The 21,357-nt window shown below is 48.4% G+C and overlaps 1 protein-coding gene across 4 annotated transcripts in view; it reads right to left on the bottom strand.

The window, feature by feature from the left end:
* The window catches only part of MVB12B (multivesicular body subunit 12B), a 220,972-nt gene extending 220,798 nt beyond the window's left edge, over window positions 1-174 (bottom strand). For 2 of the 4 annotated variants that reach the window (XM_086684035.1, XM_086684036.1), the window contains exon 1: window positions 3-171. In XM_086684035.1, the coding sequence (XP_086540161.1) occupies window positions 3-77 (75 nt within the window). In that variant the 5' untranslated portion in view covers window positions 78-171. Of the gene's footprint in view, window positions 1-2 lie in introns of all 4 variants that reach the window. The other 2 variants (XM_086684033.1, XM_086684034.1) reach the window with 2 other exon arrangements.
* Between the last annotated feature and the right edge of the window lie 21,183 nt (window positions 175-21,357).

Genomic DNA, 21,357 nt, shown 5'->3' with positions numbered 1-21,357 from the left:
ACTGTTCCCCGCTGGGGCGGCGGCGGCTGCGGCGGCGGTGGGTCCCGGCTCCGTCTCACGCAGAAGCAGCTTCTCATCGCCCGGGCGGCGCGGGAGGGGCCGGGCCCGGGGCCCAGGCGGCGGGGCCGGCGCCGCAGCTCGAGCGCGAGCCTCACCGGGGAGCGGCGGCGGCGGCGGCGGCGGCGGCAGGGGCGGGGCGCGGCCTGGCGGCGGCGGCGGCGACAACGGCGGCAGCGGCTCCCTCGGCGGGCCGCGGCGGCGGGCCGGGCTCCGGGCCTCCCGGCTCTGGCGCTGGCTCCGGGGGAGGCGCCGGGCGCCCGAGGCTGGCTCGGGCGGGAGGAGGGAGCGGGAGCCCTCGCGTCCGGAGCCCGCGCCGCCGCCGCCGCCGCCGCCGCCCCGGCCGGCACCCCGCCTACCCCGGGCCTCTCCCACGGCCCAGCCCGCGAGCCCCCCGGCCCGGCCTCCCCCAGCCGGCGGGTAACCCCCCCCCTCCCCAGCCCGGCCTCAGAGCCCCGGGAGCCCCAGGCCTCTTGGAGCCTGGGCACTAGTTATCCCCTCCGCCAAGATGTTCTCTTCCAGGGCCCCCGCAGCGCACTCAGCTCTCCTAGGCCTCACTATATCAGTCCTTCAGCATAGCCTTAGAACCCTGGACGCCCCCAGGCCTCTTGGCGCCTTAGATGAACACCACACACAAACACACACACACACACACACACACACACACACACACACACACACACACGTTGTCCTCTAGCGGGGACACCCAGCCCTCCTAGATTTTCGTGAACTGCAGGCCATTCCTTCAGCTCCGCTCACTCCAGTTCAGGGGACCCCCATTCTCCCAAATGACCCAATACAAGCTTAGCCAGGTCCCAGACTCCACTAAAAACAGGCCTCTCTCTCATAATGACCCCAATCTCCCAGCGATTCTCTGCCTCCCCTTTGTGCTGGGCAAATGATCAACCCACAGGGGCCATGGGACTGCCCTCAGGGAAGCATCTAGAGGGAGAGGTTTACAGAAGTGATGCCCTACAGTACTCGGGGAAAGGTATAGGCCAGAGGATAAGACTGCATGAGGAGTGGAGTCCAGAGCTTGACTCTCAGCTAGAATGGCTGCTACCAAAGACAGGAGCAGGCTCTGCATAATTCCTTAACCAAAAATGCCCCACAGAGCCCCAGCAAGGCATTCCCAGGCAGGGGCTGGCCTGCCATTTGAAAGAACTGTGGTCAGAAGGCTGGAGCCTTTAGAGCTGAGGACCATGCAAAGAGTGATTGGCATCAATTTGCTAATACATCAAGTCTAATTTTCACACATTCTAGGTTTTTCTAAGCAGAATTGGCTGTCGGGGAAAATGTCTTGTGGGGAAGCCAGGCAAGTGTGTGCATTCCAAGCGTCTGTCTCAGAAATGCCACCGGTTCAGATGGTTTTACAGACAAGTTCTTTCAAACCATTAAGGGTCAGACAATCCCTCCGTTATTTACATTTACACAGAGGGGCGCCTGGGTGGTTCTGTCAGTTAAGCGTCTGGATTCCCCTCAGGTCATGATCTCGCAGTTTGTGAGTTCGAGCCCCACATTCTGGACTGACCCCTAAAGCCGTCAGCACTTAGCTGTTCTCTGTGCAGTGGGCAGTCACTTGGGGGCAAGGGGCCAGGCCAGGCTTCCTGTCAGCCTCCCCAGTGTCCCCGAGGAAATAGCCTCAGCTGGTGGCCAACTTCAGCCAGGACCACTCCACTTTGCTCTGTTTTACACAGACAAGCCCTTTTTTAGGGCAATTCTGCTCAGAAGTGTTTAGATGTTATTTAAAATGTTTAACAGGGGCACCTGGGTGGCTCAGTTAAGCCCCAACCTCAGCTCAGGTCATAAGCTCACAGTTTTTGAGTTCGAGCCCCGCATCAAACTCTCTGCTGTCAGCATGGAACCTGCTTCAGATCCACTGTCTCCCTGTCTCTCTCTCTCTGGCCCTCCCCTGCTTGCTCTCTCAAAAATAAACATTTAAAAAAAACAAATAAACATTAAAAAAGTTTTTTAGTAGAAAAACTTACACAGAAAAAAAGCAAAAATATTCCATATCGCTTCCCAAATTTAGCATAACTCTGATACCAAAATCCGACAGATTACACCAAAAAGGAGAACTGCAGATCAGTATAGAACACTGGTCTCCAGACAATTTAGTAAGGGTTGTTTGAAAAAGAGGGTCTACAGTCAAATAACTTGAGAAAGGGCCGCGTGCCATTTACAGTCTACCTTTTGGAGAACCAGTAAGTGTGAGTATAGTAAAGTCCCTGTGAAGTCCAGGAGTAAAAAACATGGCATTTCTCAAACTCATCTGAGTCAGGACCACCTTTTCAAAGTTCACCAATTATCTCTAATACGTGAATCACTACTATAAACCAACCTATTTAAGTATATAACGGTCGTAAGGCTACCAAACACAATGTTAGCAATTTGAGTCCAACTTGATGGAAAACAAGCCGAAATCCACTATGATCAAGTAAGATTTATTCCAAAAGTGCAAGAATAATTCAGCATCAGGGAGTCTATAAATTCATTGCATTGTTAAAAATAAATCACAGGAGGGGCGCCTGGGTGGCGCAGTCGGTTAAGTGTCCGACTTCAGCCAGGTCACGATCTCGCGGTCCGTGAGTTCGAGCCCCGCGTCGGGCTCTGGGCGGATGGCTCAGAGCCTGGAGCCTGTTTCCGATTCTGTGTCTCCCTCTCTCTCTGCCCCTCCCCTGTTCATGCTCTGTCTCTCTCTGTCCCCCCAAAAATAAATAAACGTTGAAAAAAAAAAAAAATTTAAAAAAAAAAAAAAAAATAAATAAATCACAGGATATTTCAACAAGACAGATGCTTTAAAAGTATTTGATAAACTTCAACACCAATTACCTATAAATTCTTAAAACCTTAGTAAATGAGGAAAAAAATTCAAGCTTAACATGATAAAATTTATTTATCAGAAGCCATAAACAACCATATTTAATGGTGACGCACTAAAGGTGTTCTCATTTAAGTCAGAAACAAAACAAGGATGCCTGCTATAGCTGCTACAAACCAAAGCCCATGAAATAAGAGAAGAAAAATAAATAAGAAATACAAGTATTGGATAGGAAAAGACAAAATTGATATTATCTATTCATGATTTAAGTGTGTACCTAAAAACAAAAATTAAAGAGAATCAGTCAAAAATCTTAAGATTTTGGTAAAATGGCTAGCTATAAGATAAACACTGAAATCAATCACTTTCCTGTTAAGGGAGAAGACTTCTTTTCTATACAGAAGAATTCTGTGTTCGTTTTGGCTTTGGCTGATCACAGACAGCAAGTATTTCTGTGTTCTCTACCATGCGGCAAATGGACCTATTTCTGGTGCAGAGAGATACTATTGTCCAGCACTGCCAGCTACTATAGAGGTAAATCATCCCATCCAAGGGGAAATATTATAGAAAGCCTACTTGGCTACTGATCAAAACCTACACTTTCCTGTCAGTTTCCAGGACTTTTATCTCCTATGTCTCTTTCCTGTATCTATGCCTCAAATTCTTCCAAATTCAGAAGAGGGAAAGAGGTATTACTTATAGGATCCCCTAAATACAGCACTAAATACCAGTGATTTCCATTTAGAAAGTATGATTTTTTAAAAAAAAAATTACATTCAGGGGCGCCTCGGTGGCTCAGTCGGTTGAGCGTCCGACTTCAGCTCAGGTCATGATCTCACGGTCTGTGGGTTCGAGCCCCGTGTCGGGCTCTGTGCTGACAGCTCAGAGCCTGGAGCATGCTTCAGATTCTGTGTCTGCCTCTCTCTCTCTGCTCCTCCCCCGCTCATGCTCTGTGTCTCTCTGTCAAAAATAAATAAACTTTAAAAAATAATGGGGCGCCTGGGTGGCGCAGTCGGTTGGGCGTCTGACTTCAGCCAGGTCACGATCTTGGGGTCCGTGAGTTCGAGCCCCGCGTCGGGCTCTGGGCTGATGGCTCGGAGCCTGGGGCCTGTTTCCGATTCTGTGTCTCCCTCTCTCTCTGCCCCTCCCCCGTTCATGCTCTGTCTCTCTCTGTCCCAAAAATAAATAAACGTTGAAAAAATAAATAAATAAATAAATAAATAAATAAATAAATAAATAAATAATAAAATAAAATAAATTGCATTCATAGTAGTAACGAATACTATAAAATACCTGGCCTTTACCTTAACAAGAAATGGCAAGGCCATAGAAAGAAAACTATAAAACCTTACTGAAAAACATAAAAGTCTTTAATAAAAGGAAGAACATAACAAGTCCCTGGGGAGGAAGTCTTAATATTGCAAAGATGTCTATCTACCCTAACTCAACATATAAATTTAGTGGAATCTAAATTAAAAAACCAATATGATTGGGGGGAGGGGTGCAATGGAACATGACAAAATTATTTTAAAACTGATCTTGAGGGGTGCCTGGGTGGCTCAGTCAGTTAAGCGTCCAACTCTTCATTTCAGCTAAGGTCATGATCTCTTGGTTCATGAGATTGAGCCCCATGCTGGGCTCTGTGCTCATGACATGGAGCCTGCTTGGGATTCTGTCTCTTCCTCTCTGTCTGCCTCTCCTCTGCTCACACACACACTCTCTCTCTCTCAAAATAAACAAATAAACATCAAGAAAAAACTGATCTTGATAAATATGGGAAAATATGCAGAAAATTTTTGAAACTGAAGATTATATTATATTTCTTACAAGAATAGTAATCCTAATGAATATAAAATATAATGTAAAACTTACATTATAACTCATATTTCATATTATATATTAGTATCATGTTAACTTATATTTTAGTATCTGTTAGAGCAGTACTAATACTGTTTATCTCACATATTAAAATATAACGTAAAACTTCAGTAAATAAAATTGTGGGCCACTACTGTAAGCATACACACTTTTATAATATACTGAGTTCCCTGTTTATGAATGTTTTGTTTTTGTCCACTGATCCATTTGTATATTCCTAATACTCCACTCGAAACCACATTATCTTGCCCAGACGACTTCAATAACATCCTTACCAGTGTCCTGGCTTTGCCTCCGTTCATATAATGGAAAACAGCCACCAGAGTGATCTCCTGGGCCCTTCTCATCCTTAAACTCTCAGTTTAAATGTCACCTCCTTGGAGGCCTTCGCTGGTCATCTAAGTAGCTTCCTTTTGTATTCATACCACATCCATTCATTTCCCTCTTCCCACTCATCACAATTTGTAGCTATTTACTATTTGTTTACCTGTTCAATTCTCAGTCTCCCCATCAGACTAAAAGCTCCACCATGGTATCTGTTCATCAAGCATAAATGTGCCCCACATACTAGCCCCTCAATAAACATTTGTTTAATACATAGATGTGTCAACATTTAATATGTGCATACCCTCTGTCCATGTCTAATAATTATCCAGAGCAAACAATCAGGCAAGTGCACACAGATGTATGTTCAAGGATAATTATTTCAGCATTGCTTATAATGAGAAAATATTGGATATATCCTAAATGTCCAGCCATAGAAGATTGAGTCATTAAAAAAGGAAAGCTGTACTGACATCGAAATATACCATGGTATTGGGTTAAGTAAGACAAAAAACCAAAACGGGGTATAGAACAGAAGGCATTTATTCTATGAGCCCGTTAATTTTATATGTATTTATAAATATTTATAGGTATTAGAATACATTGGACCCCTGGAAAATGTATACCAAACGTTAATAGTTTAACAGTGGCTATAGGTAAGGGGAGGATAGAGATTTTCATTTTCTATTTTATATATCTATGTATTTTAGCATCTTAGGTATATGTACACAAACTACAGGACCAACAGCCAATGGTAGCTTGAACAACAGGCATTTATTTTGCTGGCCTGGCATCATCTACTTCCGGTCTTCCTGTTATAGGAGAATGAAGGCATTAAGAGCACGTGTCCTTCCATCCTTTGCTGACACCCTCAGGTGGTTTGTCTTTTATGCTCACACTTGTTGCCTCCTGGGCACAGAATGGCTGGCTCTCCCAGCTTTGGATGTCCTGGTCTCCTCTTTCATAGCACGAAGGCGGACAGGGAGCAAAGTCTTTCCCAGAAACTCCCCAGCAGACCTCGCTAGATCCCATGGGCCAGAAATGGGTCACATGGCCACTCCCAGCTGTACACATACACACAACTGTAAAGGGACGCTAGGAAATCGGCTTTGTCAATCAGGTCACCTCCTGAGGCTGGGCCTATTGACGGGCCACTTAAAATCACTGTTCCCTTGGAAAACAGTGTGCAAGTTCCTCAGAAAATTAAAAAATAGAACTAGCATGTCACCCAGAAATGCCACTTCCAGGTATATATCCAAAGGGAACGAAAATAAGATCTTAAAGAGACACCTCACGCCCATATTCACCGTGGCGTTATTTACAAAAGCAAGACACAGAAATATCCTACGAGAGGATAAAGTTTCACACACACACACACACACACACACAGAGGAGAAGGAAATCTTGCCATTTGTGACAGCATGGACAAACCAGGAGGACAGTATGCTAAGTAAAATAAGTCAGAGCGGCACCTGAGTGGCTCAGTCGGTTAAGCGTCCAACTTCGGCTCAGGTCACGATCTCGTGGTTCATGGGTTCGAGCCCCATGTCGGGCTCTGTGCTGACAGCTCAGAGCCTGGAGCCTGCTTCAGATTCTGTGTCTCCCTCTCTCTCTGCCCCTTCCCTGCTCATACTCTGTCTCTCCCTCTCTCTCTTTCTCTCGCAAAAATAAGTAAACATTAAAAAAGAAGAAGTCAGAGAAAGGCAAGTACTGTATAAGCTCACCTATATGAGGAATCTAAAACACGGAACTGATAGAAACAGAGTGCAAATTAGTGGCTGCCAGAGACATGGGGGGTGAGGGTGGGAGATGGGTGAAGGTGGTCAAAGGGTCCAAACTTCCAGTGACAAGATGATCAAGTTCAGGGGATCTAATGTCCAGCCTGGTGACTACAGTTAGTAACACTGTATTGTATACTTAAAAGCTGCTAAGAGAGCGGATCTTAAAAGTTCTCGCTGCACACACAAATGCTAAGTGTGGGAGAGGACGAGTGTGTTAACCGACCTTACGGTGGTGATCATTTCACAATACGTATGTATATCAAATCATCGTGTGGTACACCTTAAACTTACACAATATATATGTCAATTGTATTTCAGAAAATCTGGAAAAAGATAAAATAAAATAAAATAAAATAAAATAAAATAAAATAAAATAAAATAAAATAAAATAAAATAAAATAAAATAAAAGACAATCATAGTTTCCTTATCAGGGAGGAAGACAATTAAGGTTTTTTTTTTTTTTTAAACATTTTAATAATGAATCTAATCAGGAAAGAAAAAAGTCAGTGTATTTCAGACATGATGAGATCCCAGAGGGTGTTCAATGACATGCGGCCAAGTTTGGGGAGCAGGTCTTTGCAGCTTAGCAGGCCTTTGCAGCTTAGCAGGCCTTGAGCACACAGGCCCAAGCACCAACTCAGACAGTCTCCTGAACCTGAGATCCCCACCGCTCACTTTTGTCCTCTTTGCCCCCTCCCTTAAAGCTCTCCCAATTAACAACTACATCATTACTCCTCAGGCTGTTTTCCGGCATTGATCCGTGGGAACTAGAATGGATGGATGCTGCCTTAAGAGAGCAAGGGGGAAATCTCATCAGTTTATCAGTCTTGCCAGCTGAAACAGAACTTTGCTCTGATCTGCACGGATTTTGATCTGGTCTGTGCTCTCAGACTGAACACAGACGCCCGGAGAAGCAGAAGGCGGGCAGGTGGGCTGAATGCATTTGTGGGACAGGGGTGCAGAGGTGGCCGACTCTCTTTCACAGAGTTTGACTGTAAGGATAGGAAAAATAAACCCAGAACAACCACAAACAGTGCTGTTGAAACTCAGAAACCATAACCACGTGCAGAACTGCTTTTATTACACGGGGGCACCGCAGAATGACAGACCCGAATTGTGATTCTTTCACTCCACTTCCTAGTCACAGAGGAGCTTATTCTGGAGAGCTGGCACAAGGAAGGCACTCCAGAGCAGCCACTTCCTTTTCTTTAGACTGGAGGCTTCAGGAGGGCAAGCACCTTGGCAGTCTTCTCTCTCTTTCCGTCACGCCAGGACACGGGAGGCACTCAACATATATTTCTTGGATGAACAGTGTCATTCTCAACGGCAGTTAGAAATCACGACAATTTCCATTCACAGGCATTCCCCCTGTGCCAGACACTGGGCTCGGCTCTCCTGCGTAAATTTTTTCACTCGATGCCGACTTGGATCCCGTGATGCGGGGACTGTGATCCCCACGCGACAGCTATGGAAATTGGGGCTTCCTAAGTCATGCTGTGATTAAGTGAGGGTCAGAGGCGTCAAACTCCAAATCGAATGCTTGTAGCTTTGCTATACGCAATTCTTGAACAGGATTCCCAGGGTCCTGGACAACATTCTGGTGGATGGGGTCCTACTCTTCCACGGACAGTGCTTGTTTCTTCAATCCCTCACGGAGAGTCCTGGTCAGGCTTCTGGACTTAGAGAGTCGGTTTCCCCCTCAAGATGTGCACACAGTCTGGAGGAGATTCAGATTTTGTTGCTAACGATCATCTGGTTATCAGTAACAGAAACGCACTCCAGCTTAGGCAAAAAAGAGAATTTGTGGAACAAACAGGAAAACAGTCACATGGAAGGAAAATTCTGGGGCTTTTCCAGGGTCACGTGGCCTCCTGTTACTCCTTCTCCCCATGTGTCTGCTTCTATCCTTCCCCCTTTCAAACAGACCTCTTTTCTCTTCTCTCTGGTTCCCAATCTAACATGGCTGCCATAATGGCCCCCTCAGTCCGCTATGCATCATGTAGTTCCGGTGATCTGAGACACAGACAAGTGTTTCTAAGCTCTAATTCCAGACTTACGGGGAGAGAATTCTAATTCCCGACGAGAGGTCAGGTCTACCCTGAACCTAATAAACTGGACACAGGGGAGGGCTGCATCTATTTACCCACGGGCCAGGCACCATCATCTAGAAATATTTCTCCCCATCTGTAGCTTGTCTTCTTATTCTCTTAATGCCATGGATTTTTAACAGTGAAATTTGAGAATTCACAGTCAAGAAGTTACCCTTTGTTTTTGTTGGTTGTTTGTTCTTGGGTTTACTTTATATCATTTCTGCCCTGAAGTACTAAGTCCTGGGAAAGAGGTTTTAAGGAGGGAAGAGGCTCGGGTTGAGGGTCTAGAAGGAATTACCAAGGAGAAAACACATCGGGGTAATCTTCTAAAATATTTATCAACCACACAGGTATTACATTATAGTGTGAAGCAATCTGCCCAAGGGTATCGATAACCTATGGTCAAAGTGCTGTTGTGACAGAAAGAACAGAAATACTCATTCTTCCAGGAAGAGACTACAGAGAGAAAGGATGTGGTCCTTGAAGAACGAGGAGCCGTCATCAGGCAGGCAAAGGAGGTAAGCTGTGTGAACACGCAGAGTAGAGAGGAAGGTGAGGGGTGGCTGGAGCTGCTGTGAAGTGTTCATGGCTGGAGGGATGAAGGTGAGGTTAAGGGGTGGCCCAGGGCCTGCTGGAAGGACCAGCCGTCCTAGGCTGAAGGACAGCGTCTGAAAGACATGCACCCCAGGGTGCCTGGGCGGCTCAGTCGGTTGAGCATCTGACTTCGGCTCAGGTCATGATCTCACGGTCTGTGAGTTCGGGCCCCGCGTCGGGCTCTGTGCTGACAGCTCAGAGCCTGGAGCCTGCTTCGGATTCTGTGTCTCCTTCTCTCTCTGCCCCTCCCCCACTTGTGCTCTATCTCTCAAAAATAAGTAAGTGTAAAAAAAAAAAAAAAAAAAGACACACATCCCACAGACTCTCATATCCAAAAAAAATGGTTTTAAATACCAGCCTGGTACTGCTGACTCCCAACTCTGTCTCTAGCCCAGTCCTCTTCCCTGAACCGCAAACTTTTTTACCCAACAGCCCACCCGACATGCCCCTCTGAATGTATAGCGGGCATCTCCAGTGTCACACTTCTGGTTGCTCCGGCTGTGCCTTCCAAACCCACTCCTCCCTCCGTCTGCTCCGTCTCGCCTGTTAGAAACTCTACCTTTCCAGTTGCTCAGCCCAAAACCTGGGGCCATCTTGGCCCCCTCTCTTTCTCGTATGCCTCACATCCAGCATTTCAGCCTCGAGGCTCGAAGCAGCAAACGAGGCATGTCCGGTGAGAGCCACGCGGAAAAAAGGCAGAGCACTCTCCGTTTGAAGGATGCATACGGGTTGGCCCTGCAGAACAGCGAGGGTTGGGGCACAAGAAGGAGGTCCTCTAGGCAGAAAGGACGTGCTCAAAGGGCACAAGAGTAGAAGGAGGTCTTGTGTGAAGAGGAGGTCCAGCAGGGTCAGCCTGACTGGAGGGGGCTGAGGGAAGTAAGACTGGAGAAGCGGGTGGGGTCCAGCCAGCTCCTGCAGGTCCTCACGAGGCTTCTCTAGCCCTCCAGCTCCCCCTGCTCCTCCCTGGCCTGTCCCCAACCACCAGGGCAGGTGCCTGCTCCCCCTGCATTCCCCCAGACTCCTGCGCTTGGCCTGGGTGGCCACCCTTGGCTCTTGGCGTCCGTTTGGCTCTGGACGTTGGCTGCTTTTGTCCACTCAGTCCCGTAGCCTCCAAGTATCCGTTCGTGGCCCAGTGCCTGTCAACGAGGCAGGAAATGCAAGGAGGGAGACGAGAGAAATAAAGACAATGTGGCATTCTACGAGCAGAATTGCATTCCTGTCCGTAAGTTACGACATCACGGGACAATGGCGGGACATACCGAAGGGGAGCACGATGTTGAGACTGCTCCGGCTTAAACTTTAGGCTACAGGGTAAGCACGGAATTCATCTCAGGAGCCCCACCTAAGGGGAAAGACACCTCAAACAGGTAAGCAGTTATTACAAGAAGAGGCCCGGATGGCTACCAATTGAGAGGGGCATGGCGTGAGTGGTAAGATATCACAGTATAAGAAGACGAACAGGGATTTCAAACGTGACTCCCAAACTGAAAGTTTTGAGGGTGACTCTTGGAGTGAAAAGTGGTTAATCTGCCTCAAGCAGCTTCTCACACAGCAACTCAGAATAGTTACACAGTAGCTCATGGCACAGATTCACTTATTTAACGACGATAAAAGGTTCTCATGGGCGATTCCAGAAAGCCGACGAACATACGTTATTAGTGCATATTGGGCTAGCGTGACGATACACGTGCGTGGTGCACGCATGTATGTGTATGATCTGTGTAAAGTTGTCAACTGTCTTTCCTGTGAAAAGAATGTTCTGACGCCTGGGTGGCTCAGTCAGTTAAGTGTCTGACTTCAGCTCAGGTCATGAGCTCAAGGTTCATGAGTTCGAGCCCACTTTGGGCTCCCTGTTGTCACCATGGAGCCCACTTTGGATCCTCTGTCCCCCTCTCTCTCTGCTCCTCCCCTGCTTGGTTCTCTCTCTCTCTCTCTCTCTCTCTCTCTCTCCCATCCAAGTACTAACCAGGCCCGACCCTGCTTAGCTTCCGAGATCAGATGAGATCGGGCGCGTTCAGGGTGGTATGGCCATAGACTCTCTCTCCCTCTCTCAAAAATAAATAAACATTAAAAAAAGAATGTTCTTTATTGTGCCATTATTTCCTTCTGACTTATAAATATTAAGATGCCCATTATTTTATGAAATAAAGTGACAGTATATACTTATGAGACAAAATAACTCTTGTTGGTTTCCATATTTGTTTTGGGAACTTACAAATCCATGATGCCAAAGTCTGGGAATCAGGGCTTCCCTGATGAAACATTTGGTTTTGAAATCTTGGCTCCAGCTTTGACCTGAGCCAGATGCAAGTTTTTGTGTTTTTTTTTGTTTGTTTCTTTCTTTTTTCTTGTTTGTTCCAGCAGGTAAAATTTGCCCAGCATTAAGGGCCACGAGTGACAAATTCAAAAGAGGAGACAGCTGGGCGACAGTTTCCGAACCTCCTCATAGCTGGGATTCCCAATGGGAATGGGAATTCTTGGGTCACTTTTTTCTTGCAGTCACCCCAAGTGCCGACTTGAAATACAAATCAGATTCTATTACTCTCTGGCTGGTAGAGGCTGTCGGGAGCTCTCAGGTGTTATCTGTGAGGTCTTCTGCGTGTTCCCTGCCTCAATATGGTTAGCTTGGCCATGTGACCAGTTCTGGCCAATGGGATGTGAGCAATGCCGTCTGCATTGCTTCAGGCTAAGGTGGATAAGACCTGGTGTGCCTTCCCCACCCTGTCCCCTTCTTCTACCTGCCCCTAGGTAGATGACCTACGGTGACCTGGAAGATACAAGATAATGGAGCTACCAAATGGAGGCGGCCTGAGCTTCTGAGCTGCCATTGAGAGGAAATCCCCCCGAATAGGTGATGGCTATTTAAAAGAAAAGCAAACTTCTGTGGTGGAAAGCCACTGAGATTTTAGGGTTTATCTGTTATAGCAGCACAGCCTGCCCTACTCTCACTGGACACACCACCTTGCTAAAATACTTGCCAATGCCTTTTCGTTGCATTTGGACAAAATCCCACCATCATCTCCTCGGCCTACAAAGCCGTACGTGTTCCCCCGCACAGCTCCTAGAGTCCTTCTCGTGGCCCCTGCACCCCCATTCACCATGCTCTAGCCACACCGGCCTTCCAAGGATGCCCAAACATGCTCGTTCCCACCGTAGGGCATTTCCACTAGCAATTCTTTGCCTTGGAATATTCTGCTGCCAGCTCTTACTCTCTTGACATTCACCTCACCCTAAGAGTAGCAGAGAAGACTTCCTCGATCACCTAAGTTGAAAAGACTCCATTTGTCACTTTGTCTCGTCATGTTTTATTTTCACCCTGGCATTTATCACTATCTGGTATTTTCTTTTTTATTTGTTGGTCTGTTTTTCATCTTGTCTGTCTCGTTTACTGCTGAATCCCCAGTGCCTAGAAAAGAGCCCCGGGCAGAACGGCGGCTCAGTATGTATTTGCTCAGTAGATGGTGAACGAACAAACGACACGGTACTGTGGCCTTGTGTCTATCCAAGGGGTACACTGTGCCTAGTAAGCAACCAAACGGGGGTCCGGGTATCCAACGCTGTGCCACAAACCTTCCCGAAACAGTGGCGTCCAATAATAGCAATCATTTACTTTGCTCACAAATCTAGGGGTTGACTGGGTTCTGCTAGGTCCTCTCATTTGGGATCTGTCATGAGGCTGTATTCAGATGGTGGCTGGGGCCCGGCTCATTCTAAAGACCTCTTTACTCACATGTCGGGCACCTGGGCTGAGAAGACTCAAACATCTGGGGTTTATTCCACTGACCAGCTTTGTGACTTTAGGCAGGTTACTTAATCTCTGTGAGCCCGAGATCTTTATATAATAAAGAGATCTTTATATAATAAATAAAATAGGAGCAGGATGGGGCACCTGGGTGGCTCCATCAGTGAAGGTCCGACTTTTGGTTTTGGCTCAGGTCACGATCTCACATTTTGTAAGCTCGAGTTCCACGTCAGGCTCTGCTCTGACAGTGTGGAGCCTGCTTGAGATCTTCTCTCTTCTTCTCTCTCTGCCCCTCCCCTGCTCACATGCTCCTTCTCAAACTAAATAAATAAACATTAAAAATACATTTAGGGGGCGCCTGGGTGGCTCAGTCGGTTAAGCGTCCGACTTCAGCTCAGGTCATGATCTCGCGGTCCGTGAGTTCGAGCCCCGCGTCGGGCTCTGTGCTGACCACTCAGAGCCTGGAGCCTGTTTCAGATTCTGTGTCTCCCTCTCTCTCTGCCCCTCCCCTGTTCATGCTCTGTCTCTGTCTCAAAAATAAATAAACGTTAAAAAAAATTTAAAATAATAATAATAATAATAATAAATAAATAAAAAAAGAAAGTAGGAGCAAAGGTAATAATAACACCTACTTTTTATGTGATGCCTACCATGTTCCGGGCACCATATATTCTAAACTCTTCGCATGCCTGGCTCCCATACTCCTTGTAACAACCTATTTGTAGATATCCCTATCATAAACCTGCTTATTTTATAGATGAAGAAACTGAAGTTCAGAGATGCTGAATGTCTTGCTCAAAGGTATATAGCTAACTGTGCCAGAAACTTCTAGTTGGAGGTAGTGCATTGGGGTCAATATGGGAAATCCCCACTCCTACTCTACACCAAAATGCCAGATAAAATATAACCAAAGGATATAAATGCATGGCTGAGCTCTAAGCCAAGAAAGAGGGAGCCCCAGGAGCCAGACAAAGAGGGAATTGAGGGTCAGGACAGCGAGCCGGAAGTGAGGTTGAGAAGCTCCCTGGGGAGGCGGCGGTGGGAGCCAGGAGCCCCAGGGGAGTTGCTCGCTAAGACAAAGAGGCACTGGGACAACTCTGCCCCAGCTTTCCTGCCACCATGTTCCCTATGAGCAGCCAGAGGCCACAGGACCTTTAGTAACGCTGGAGCATCTGGCCAAGTCTGGCCCGAAGCAGGGGTCCCGCCTGGCCACCTGATTTCCCCGCCTGCGTCCTGACCATCAGGCACTGTCGATTTATTTAAACATTCAACTTAAATAAACCATCTCTAGACACCTCTCTAGTTGTCCTTTCTGGTTAGTATCCACTTTGCAAGTCTGTTAGAACTGACAAAAGATAAAGAGGAAAAAGGAAACCTTGGGAAGGAAACAAAGCACTCGCAAATCCAGGAAAAATCAAAGACAAAATTGCAATCGCCATTAGAAGGCATGAGCTGGAACACACTCCTTAGCAAAACGTGGAGGTTAACAGAGCCAAGGCCACCCGGACGGAGGGCCTTTTGCTCTCGAAGGAGTCCGTGGTGGAAGAACCAGGCTGCAGACGGAGCTGAAAAGCACCACGAGGAAAGACGACGCATAGTATGAACGAGGGAGCTGTATGGGAGAAAATCGGCTGGTCACAAAGACAGTTCCGGGTTACGATGGGTCCAAGACGATACTGTCATAGAAATGAGAAAGTGCCATTCTTACAAACAGACAAGGACAAGAAACTCTACCTATCAAAACTTATGGGGGAAAATTTCTGCCTGCTGGTCCGTGAAAGAGACAAAAGACTTGCCATCCAGCCGGGGCAGGAGTGGAAAAGAAAACGGGAGATTCAGGGCCGCGCCACACTCCAGCATAAAGCCTGGAGCCTGGAGACTTCTCCCGGGAAGTTGAAAAGCAACCGCATCCAAGACCAGACAAAAACCTTGGATCCCCAGTGGAGGCAGGCTTCAAAGTGCTCCATCGATACAACCCAGGCACATGGGCCCCCGGGGGAAACAAGCCTTGCTGAGTGTGAGTTTACACACAATTACAAAGCCCACAAGGAAAGGAGTCACCGAGAGAAAGGCCCCAGTGGGTACAGCCAAGGGGAACATTTGTACCTCCAGATCTGGAGATGAGAGAACCTCCTGAAAGCACTGTGCACGTAAGCCTGTTCGCTGAAATAAACGGAGGGATGGAAACATACACTATTTAACCAAGCCTGCCCGCAGATTCCACCTCAAAGCATGGGGAATACTTCCTTTTCCTTCCTCCCTTCCTCCTTCCTCCCCTCCCCCTTTTCATCCTTCCTTCCTCCCTCTCTCCCTTCTTTTTCTCTTTCATTGTTTTTTAACAAACACATCCAGGAATCCTGAGAACAGTCAGTCAGACCTCAGTTCATATCCCAGCTGCTACAGCCTTGACCAAGGCCCTGTGTCTCCCTGGGTCTCGATTTCCTCCACTCTTAGATGGAGGTAATAATTACCCCTTTGCAGGTTTGCAGGGAGGAGTAAATGCCTGCAAAGCACTGAGCACGGCCTGAGTGGGGGCGTCATGCCTGCCCCCTGCTCCAGGGCTCAGGGTGCAGACTGTTCAGCTGGAAAGAAGTGGGTGGAGAGAGTGAGAAAGGGTCAATGTGATGGGGGGAGCAGCTATGTGCTGACAGTGACCTTCATGATGACCCCCCCCCCCCCCCAGGCACCGGTGCTTCCTCCTTCCCCGCCCCCACTGGATTCTGCTCAGTCCCATTGTTTTGCTTCTGTATCTGGTTTGGTGACAGTTTTAAAGACACCAACATGCCACAGCATCCACCCTGCAGCCAGCCCAGCCTCAGCTGCTGTCGGCTCACAGTCATTGCCAACATATGTTTAACCCGCTGTTCTTTCGCTTTTGTAAACACGCTGTCTTCTCTCAGATCTCAAATGAATATGATCCTTCCCCTTTCCCTTCAAATCCTGCCTTGCAGCCACATGCCCGTTCAGATTTCGAGTTTATTGACACACGCAAGACAGGCTCGCGTGCACAGGACCCAGAGGCGGGCAGATCCCGCTCCCCGAGGCCCCCAGATCTCTGCTGTTCTGGAGCACCACCTCCAGACGCACTCACAGAATGGTCAGGTTGACCCCAAACGCCGTGGAGGCCTCATGACCACAGGCATGCCAAGACCCGGAAGTCTTGAAGGTCAGACACTAGGATGGACAGACCTACACTCAGACACTGACACAAACACATGGGTGTGCAATCAGGCAGTCACAGGAACCCACCGAACAGCCATGCATTCACAGACACTCTTAGGAGCTGAACCGTGTCCCCCAAAATTCACATGTTGAAGTTCTAATCCCTACTAGCTCAGAAGGTGACTGAATTTGGAGCCTGGGTCTTTATTTTTATTTCCTTTTTTTTTTTTTTTTTTGAGAAACAGAGCATGAGCAAGGGAGGGGCAGAGACAAAAGGAGACACAGAATCCAAAGCAGGCTCCAGGCTCTGAGCTGTCAGCCCAGAGCCCGACACGGGGCTTGAACCCACAAACCGTGGGATCATGTCCCGAGCCCAAGTCAGACGCTTCACCAACTGAGCCATGCAGGCCCCCTGGAGCCAGGGATTTCCAAGGGGTAATTAAGATTAGGAGGTCACTGGGTGGGCCCTGAACCAATATGACTGGTGACCTTTCAGGAAGAGAAGACTTGAACACAGACACACACAGAGGGGAGACCCTGCAAAGACACCGGAAAAAGGCAGCCATCTGCAGGCCGTGAAGAGAGCCTCAGAAGAAACCAGCCCACCAACACCTTGGTCTCAGACTTTTAGCTTCCAGAACTATGAGAAAATAAGTTTCTGTTGTTTAAACCATCCAGTCTGGGGCACTTCGTTTGGCAGCCCTAGAAAATTAATACACACGTGGAAACCAAGAGATCTCTAACATCCTCCCAACCCAACCCCAGACCCACAGCTGCCTTCACAGCCTCACAGGGAGCCCTCAGGGCAACACCCCCCCCCCCCAGGCCTGGAGCCCATGTCCTACTGGGGAGCCCCACTCTCCACAGCCCCTTCTTCAGCACAGGGGCTGAGTTTGATCCCATCTTCCAGCATCACCAAGATGCCAGAGGGGAGGGCAGCCAGGGACTTCCTCCACCAGATAGCAAAATTGTAGAAAATGCTAGAATGGTAACCTCTCGCCCATGTCAAGCCCCAACCGGAGGTTTCAAGGGCTGTTCCAGATACTTTGTGGTTATTATCTCATCTAACCTTCTCAACAACTCGTTGAGGGAGGTACTACTATCAAAATCCCCGTTCAAGAGATGGCACAAGTGGGATACAGAGAGGTTAAGTAACTTGCCTGAGACCACACAGCCAGCAAAAGCAGAGCTGAGGCTTGAGCTGGGGCAGCCGAGCTCAAGCCTAGCTCCGAGTCATGGGGCAATCGCCACTGGGATCAGAAACAGAGCCAAATTACAGAGGATCTCAAACACTGGGTCAAGAAGTGGGTGAGCCAAAACGTTTGTCCTACGTCGCTTGGGTCTTGAGGTTCTAGGCAAAACCCTGCATTCAGGGCTGGCCACATAGCTGGCAGGGCCCAGTGCAAAATGAAAACGTTGGCCCCGTGTCCAAAGAGCAGGGGAAAAGTACAATGAAAAATGTTGAAATTTAATTTAAAAAAAAAATTTTTTTTTCCAGTGGTCTCTCTCACAACTGGCCAGAACATTTTTTACTTGAGATTTAAGGCCACTTAGGCAATACCAATGTTAAATGCAAATACAAGAGCATTTAACTCCCGCACAGAATCACCAAAACCATATACCTATTTTGTAGCTCATATAGATACATATATTTCTTGTCACCAGAATAGCAGGAACGCTGCACAAAATGAACGCAAATGGTTTTATTTCACAATTCTTGATATACGCACGGGCTACTAACACTATCTGCCTTTAGTTTTCTGTTGAGTAGGAAGATTGAGAAGAAAAAGAACTGTGGTCACTCTTGTCCTTTCCCTCTGTGTCATGGTTTTCGACTGAAGTGGCTGGCTAATGCAGAGAAACAACACTAGTGCGAAAGGTTGCGAAAGGGTTGCTTAGTAATTCACATCGCCTCCTTTCAACCGTTCCAAGAAATTTCTTTTTTTTTTAAATGTTTGAGAGAGAGAGAGAGAGCAAGTAGGCACAATCGGGGGAGGGGCAGAGAGAGCGGGAGACAGAGAATCCCAAGCAGGCTCCCAGCTGTCAGCACAGAGCCTGACGTGCGGCTCGATCCCGCGAACTGTGAAATCGTGACCTGAGCCGAAACCAAGAGGCGGACACTCGACCGACTGAGCCACCCAGACGCCCCAAGCAAATTCTTAACTGAAGGGAAAGAGTGGCCACTGGAGGCTGTGGGTGCCCCCCTCAGTCAAAGGAACATGTTTGCCTTTCAATTGCTTGGCGTCTCATTGGGCTCCCACCCATCGTGGGTCCACCGGAATTCTGTGCTCGAGGGGCACAGCAAACACTATATGCCAACAGGGAGGCAAGGAGCGGTGGGCACCAACACCGTGTGTTGTCTCCTCCGGTCACAGGCATGCTCCATTGTCCCACCGGACTTCACTTAGAAAACTTATAAAAAGTTTAGGGGGGCCTGGGTGGCTCAGTCGGTTGAGCGTCTGACTCTCGATTTTGGCTCAGGTCATGATCTCACAGTCATCAGATCGAGCCCTGCATCAGGCTCCGTGCTGAGCTCGGAGCCTGCTTGGGATTCTCTGTCTCTCCCTCTGCCCCTCTCCCTGCTGCTCGTGCTCACTCTCTTTCTCAAAAATAAATAAACATAAAAAAAAAAAAACAACTCCCCACAGATTCAAAGATACAATTATTCTCAATGTCAAAATGACAGTAGCAGAGCATTAAACTAAGCACGGGGTTCTAAACTAAGCTCCTGAATGCGGGCACAGCTGATGTTAGGTCATAGATTTATCTCCTGCCTGTCCTGGCCATGTTCCTGCCCCCAGGACAGACTGAGCTCGCAGCTTCTCTTTCCTTGGGTCCAGCCCCTCCCTCTCAGAAAGACTGGGGCCCATGTAGAGGTCCCTTCACTGTCGGGTGCTTCCCCCCCCAACCTGGTCTGTCTCCTCTGCCCTGTGTCAGCAATCACGCAGTGTCTGGAAGTCCAGCCTTTCGGCTGCCCTGACTTCAGGATGCTAGAATTACAGGGACACGTCCTTTGCCTGTTTTGGGGAGAGCTGAGTGTGTCTTATTCTTATGACACAGACTTACTATGATCCCATCACTTCAAGTACCAGCTGGAACCCCCAAATCTTCGCCAGGAGCCCACACCTTGCTTCTGCGTTCGCCCAGCTGCCTGCAGGACGCTTCCCTCTACAGGTGTTTACAGACCTCTCAGACCTGGAGTTACCCACCTCCGGACCCAAACTTGTTCCCCAGCTCAGTGTGAGGGGCCACTGTCCTTCTGAAACCAGGGAGCCACCCTGTGTGGCCTCTGTACAGTAACCCCCACATCCTACAGAGTTTGCCTCTAGAAGACCTGTTATCTCCGCTCCACACCCCACCCCTGCTGCTGCTTGGACACAGACCTCGTTGCCCATCACTGGGACCCCTGCAGGAGCCCCCTCCACCTCTCCTCACCCAGTCTCTCCTCCTCATCTTTCTCCAGCACGTATTTCATCACGCCGGCCGGCACCCTACTCAGAAGGTGGGCCAGCATGTAGCCTGAAACAACCATGTGTAGGAGCCAAAGCTCCACAGCTGAATGAAGCCGCGACTGCTCTGTGATCCCCAAGCTGCTTCCCTCTTCCTGAGCACATGCTAGACTACATTTCCCAGCCTCCCTTGCACTGAGGCGGAGCCATGTGACCACGTCCCAGCCAATGGAATGCGAGGTTTGGTCACTTCCGGCCAGAGGACTAGAAATCTCCTGAGCAGTCCTCCATGGCATCTCTTGTGTCCCACTCGGCAGCCAAATGCAGAGGAAGACAAGACACCGCAAGATGACAGAAGCACAACATGGAAGGGGCCGGGGCCCCTGAGTGACTGTGTGGAGCAGAGCATCCCCTCCCCCACCACGCACACTGAATTGTGACACGAGCGAGAAAGAAACTTTGGTTGTGTTGAGGCGCTGAGATGCTGGGGGAGTCAGTGCCAGCGGCTACCTTCTCCTGACTGGTTTCTACACACACACACACACACACACACACGCCCCTGCACCCTGAAGCAGGGTGGTGGTGCTCCTGGCTCCCCACTGTCTTTCTGTCAGTGAAGAGGGGGTTCACAAGCCAGCCTGCTTCTCCTTATGAACAGTTCGTTTTTAATGACACAAGCAGTTCACACATACCTTCTCCTTTTTCCCTTCTGTGAAAATGGTACAGACCTACCAGCAACGAAGCTCAGTCCCCTGTGACCTCTTACCACCACCCCGACCTACTTACCACCTTCCCACCAGTGCCCCCAGGCAAGGTCCTCTCCGTCTTCTCGAAGATTGCTACTGTCGTTGTCCTTTGAATCATCCTCCCGAATATTTTTTATACATTTATACCTATAAAGAAAACTTCCAAAGTATTACGTAGGTTTCTCTTTCTGTCTCTACAAAAGATGCCACACCTTATGTATTTCCTGACACTTCCTTTACGCACCCAACGGTATCTCCTGATGTTATGTCATAGATTGATCTCGTTCTTGTGAATAGTTGCATGGGCCTGCATAGCAGGCCTGCTAGGGTTTATCTGGCTGCTGATGGACATTTAGGTTTTCTGGGAGTTGTGTGTTTTGTTTTGTTTTTTAAGTTGATTTATTAATTTTTGAGACAGCGAGAGCAGGGGAGGGGCAGAGGGGGAGGAAGACAGACAATCTGAAGCAGGCGCCCTGCAGTCAGCGCAGTGCCCGATGCGGGGCTTGAACTCACGAACCATGAGATCATGACCTGAGCTGAAATCAGGAGTCCGACACTTAACTGACTGAGCCACCCAGATGCCCCTCTCCAGGTTTTTACTCTTCTGAACAATTCTGCAGTAAACATCTCTACACAGGCGTCCTTACAGACAAGCACCTTCTCTGGGGGATACACCAGCAAGTGGACTTGTCCCTCCAAGCGGCTGTGCCAA

This window comes from Puma concolor, chromosome D4 (genome assembly GCF_028749965.1).
Source record: "Puma concolor isolate L17-30 chromosome D4, mPumCon1.1.hap2, whole genome shotgun sequence".
Taxonomy (NCBI): domain Eukaryota; kingdom Metazoa; phylum Chordata; class Mammalia; order Carnivora; family Felidae; genus Puma; species Puma concolor.
Note: the sequence above shows the minus strand (reverse complement) of the source record. Positions and strands in the feature narration are given on the sequence as shown.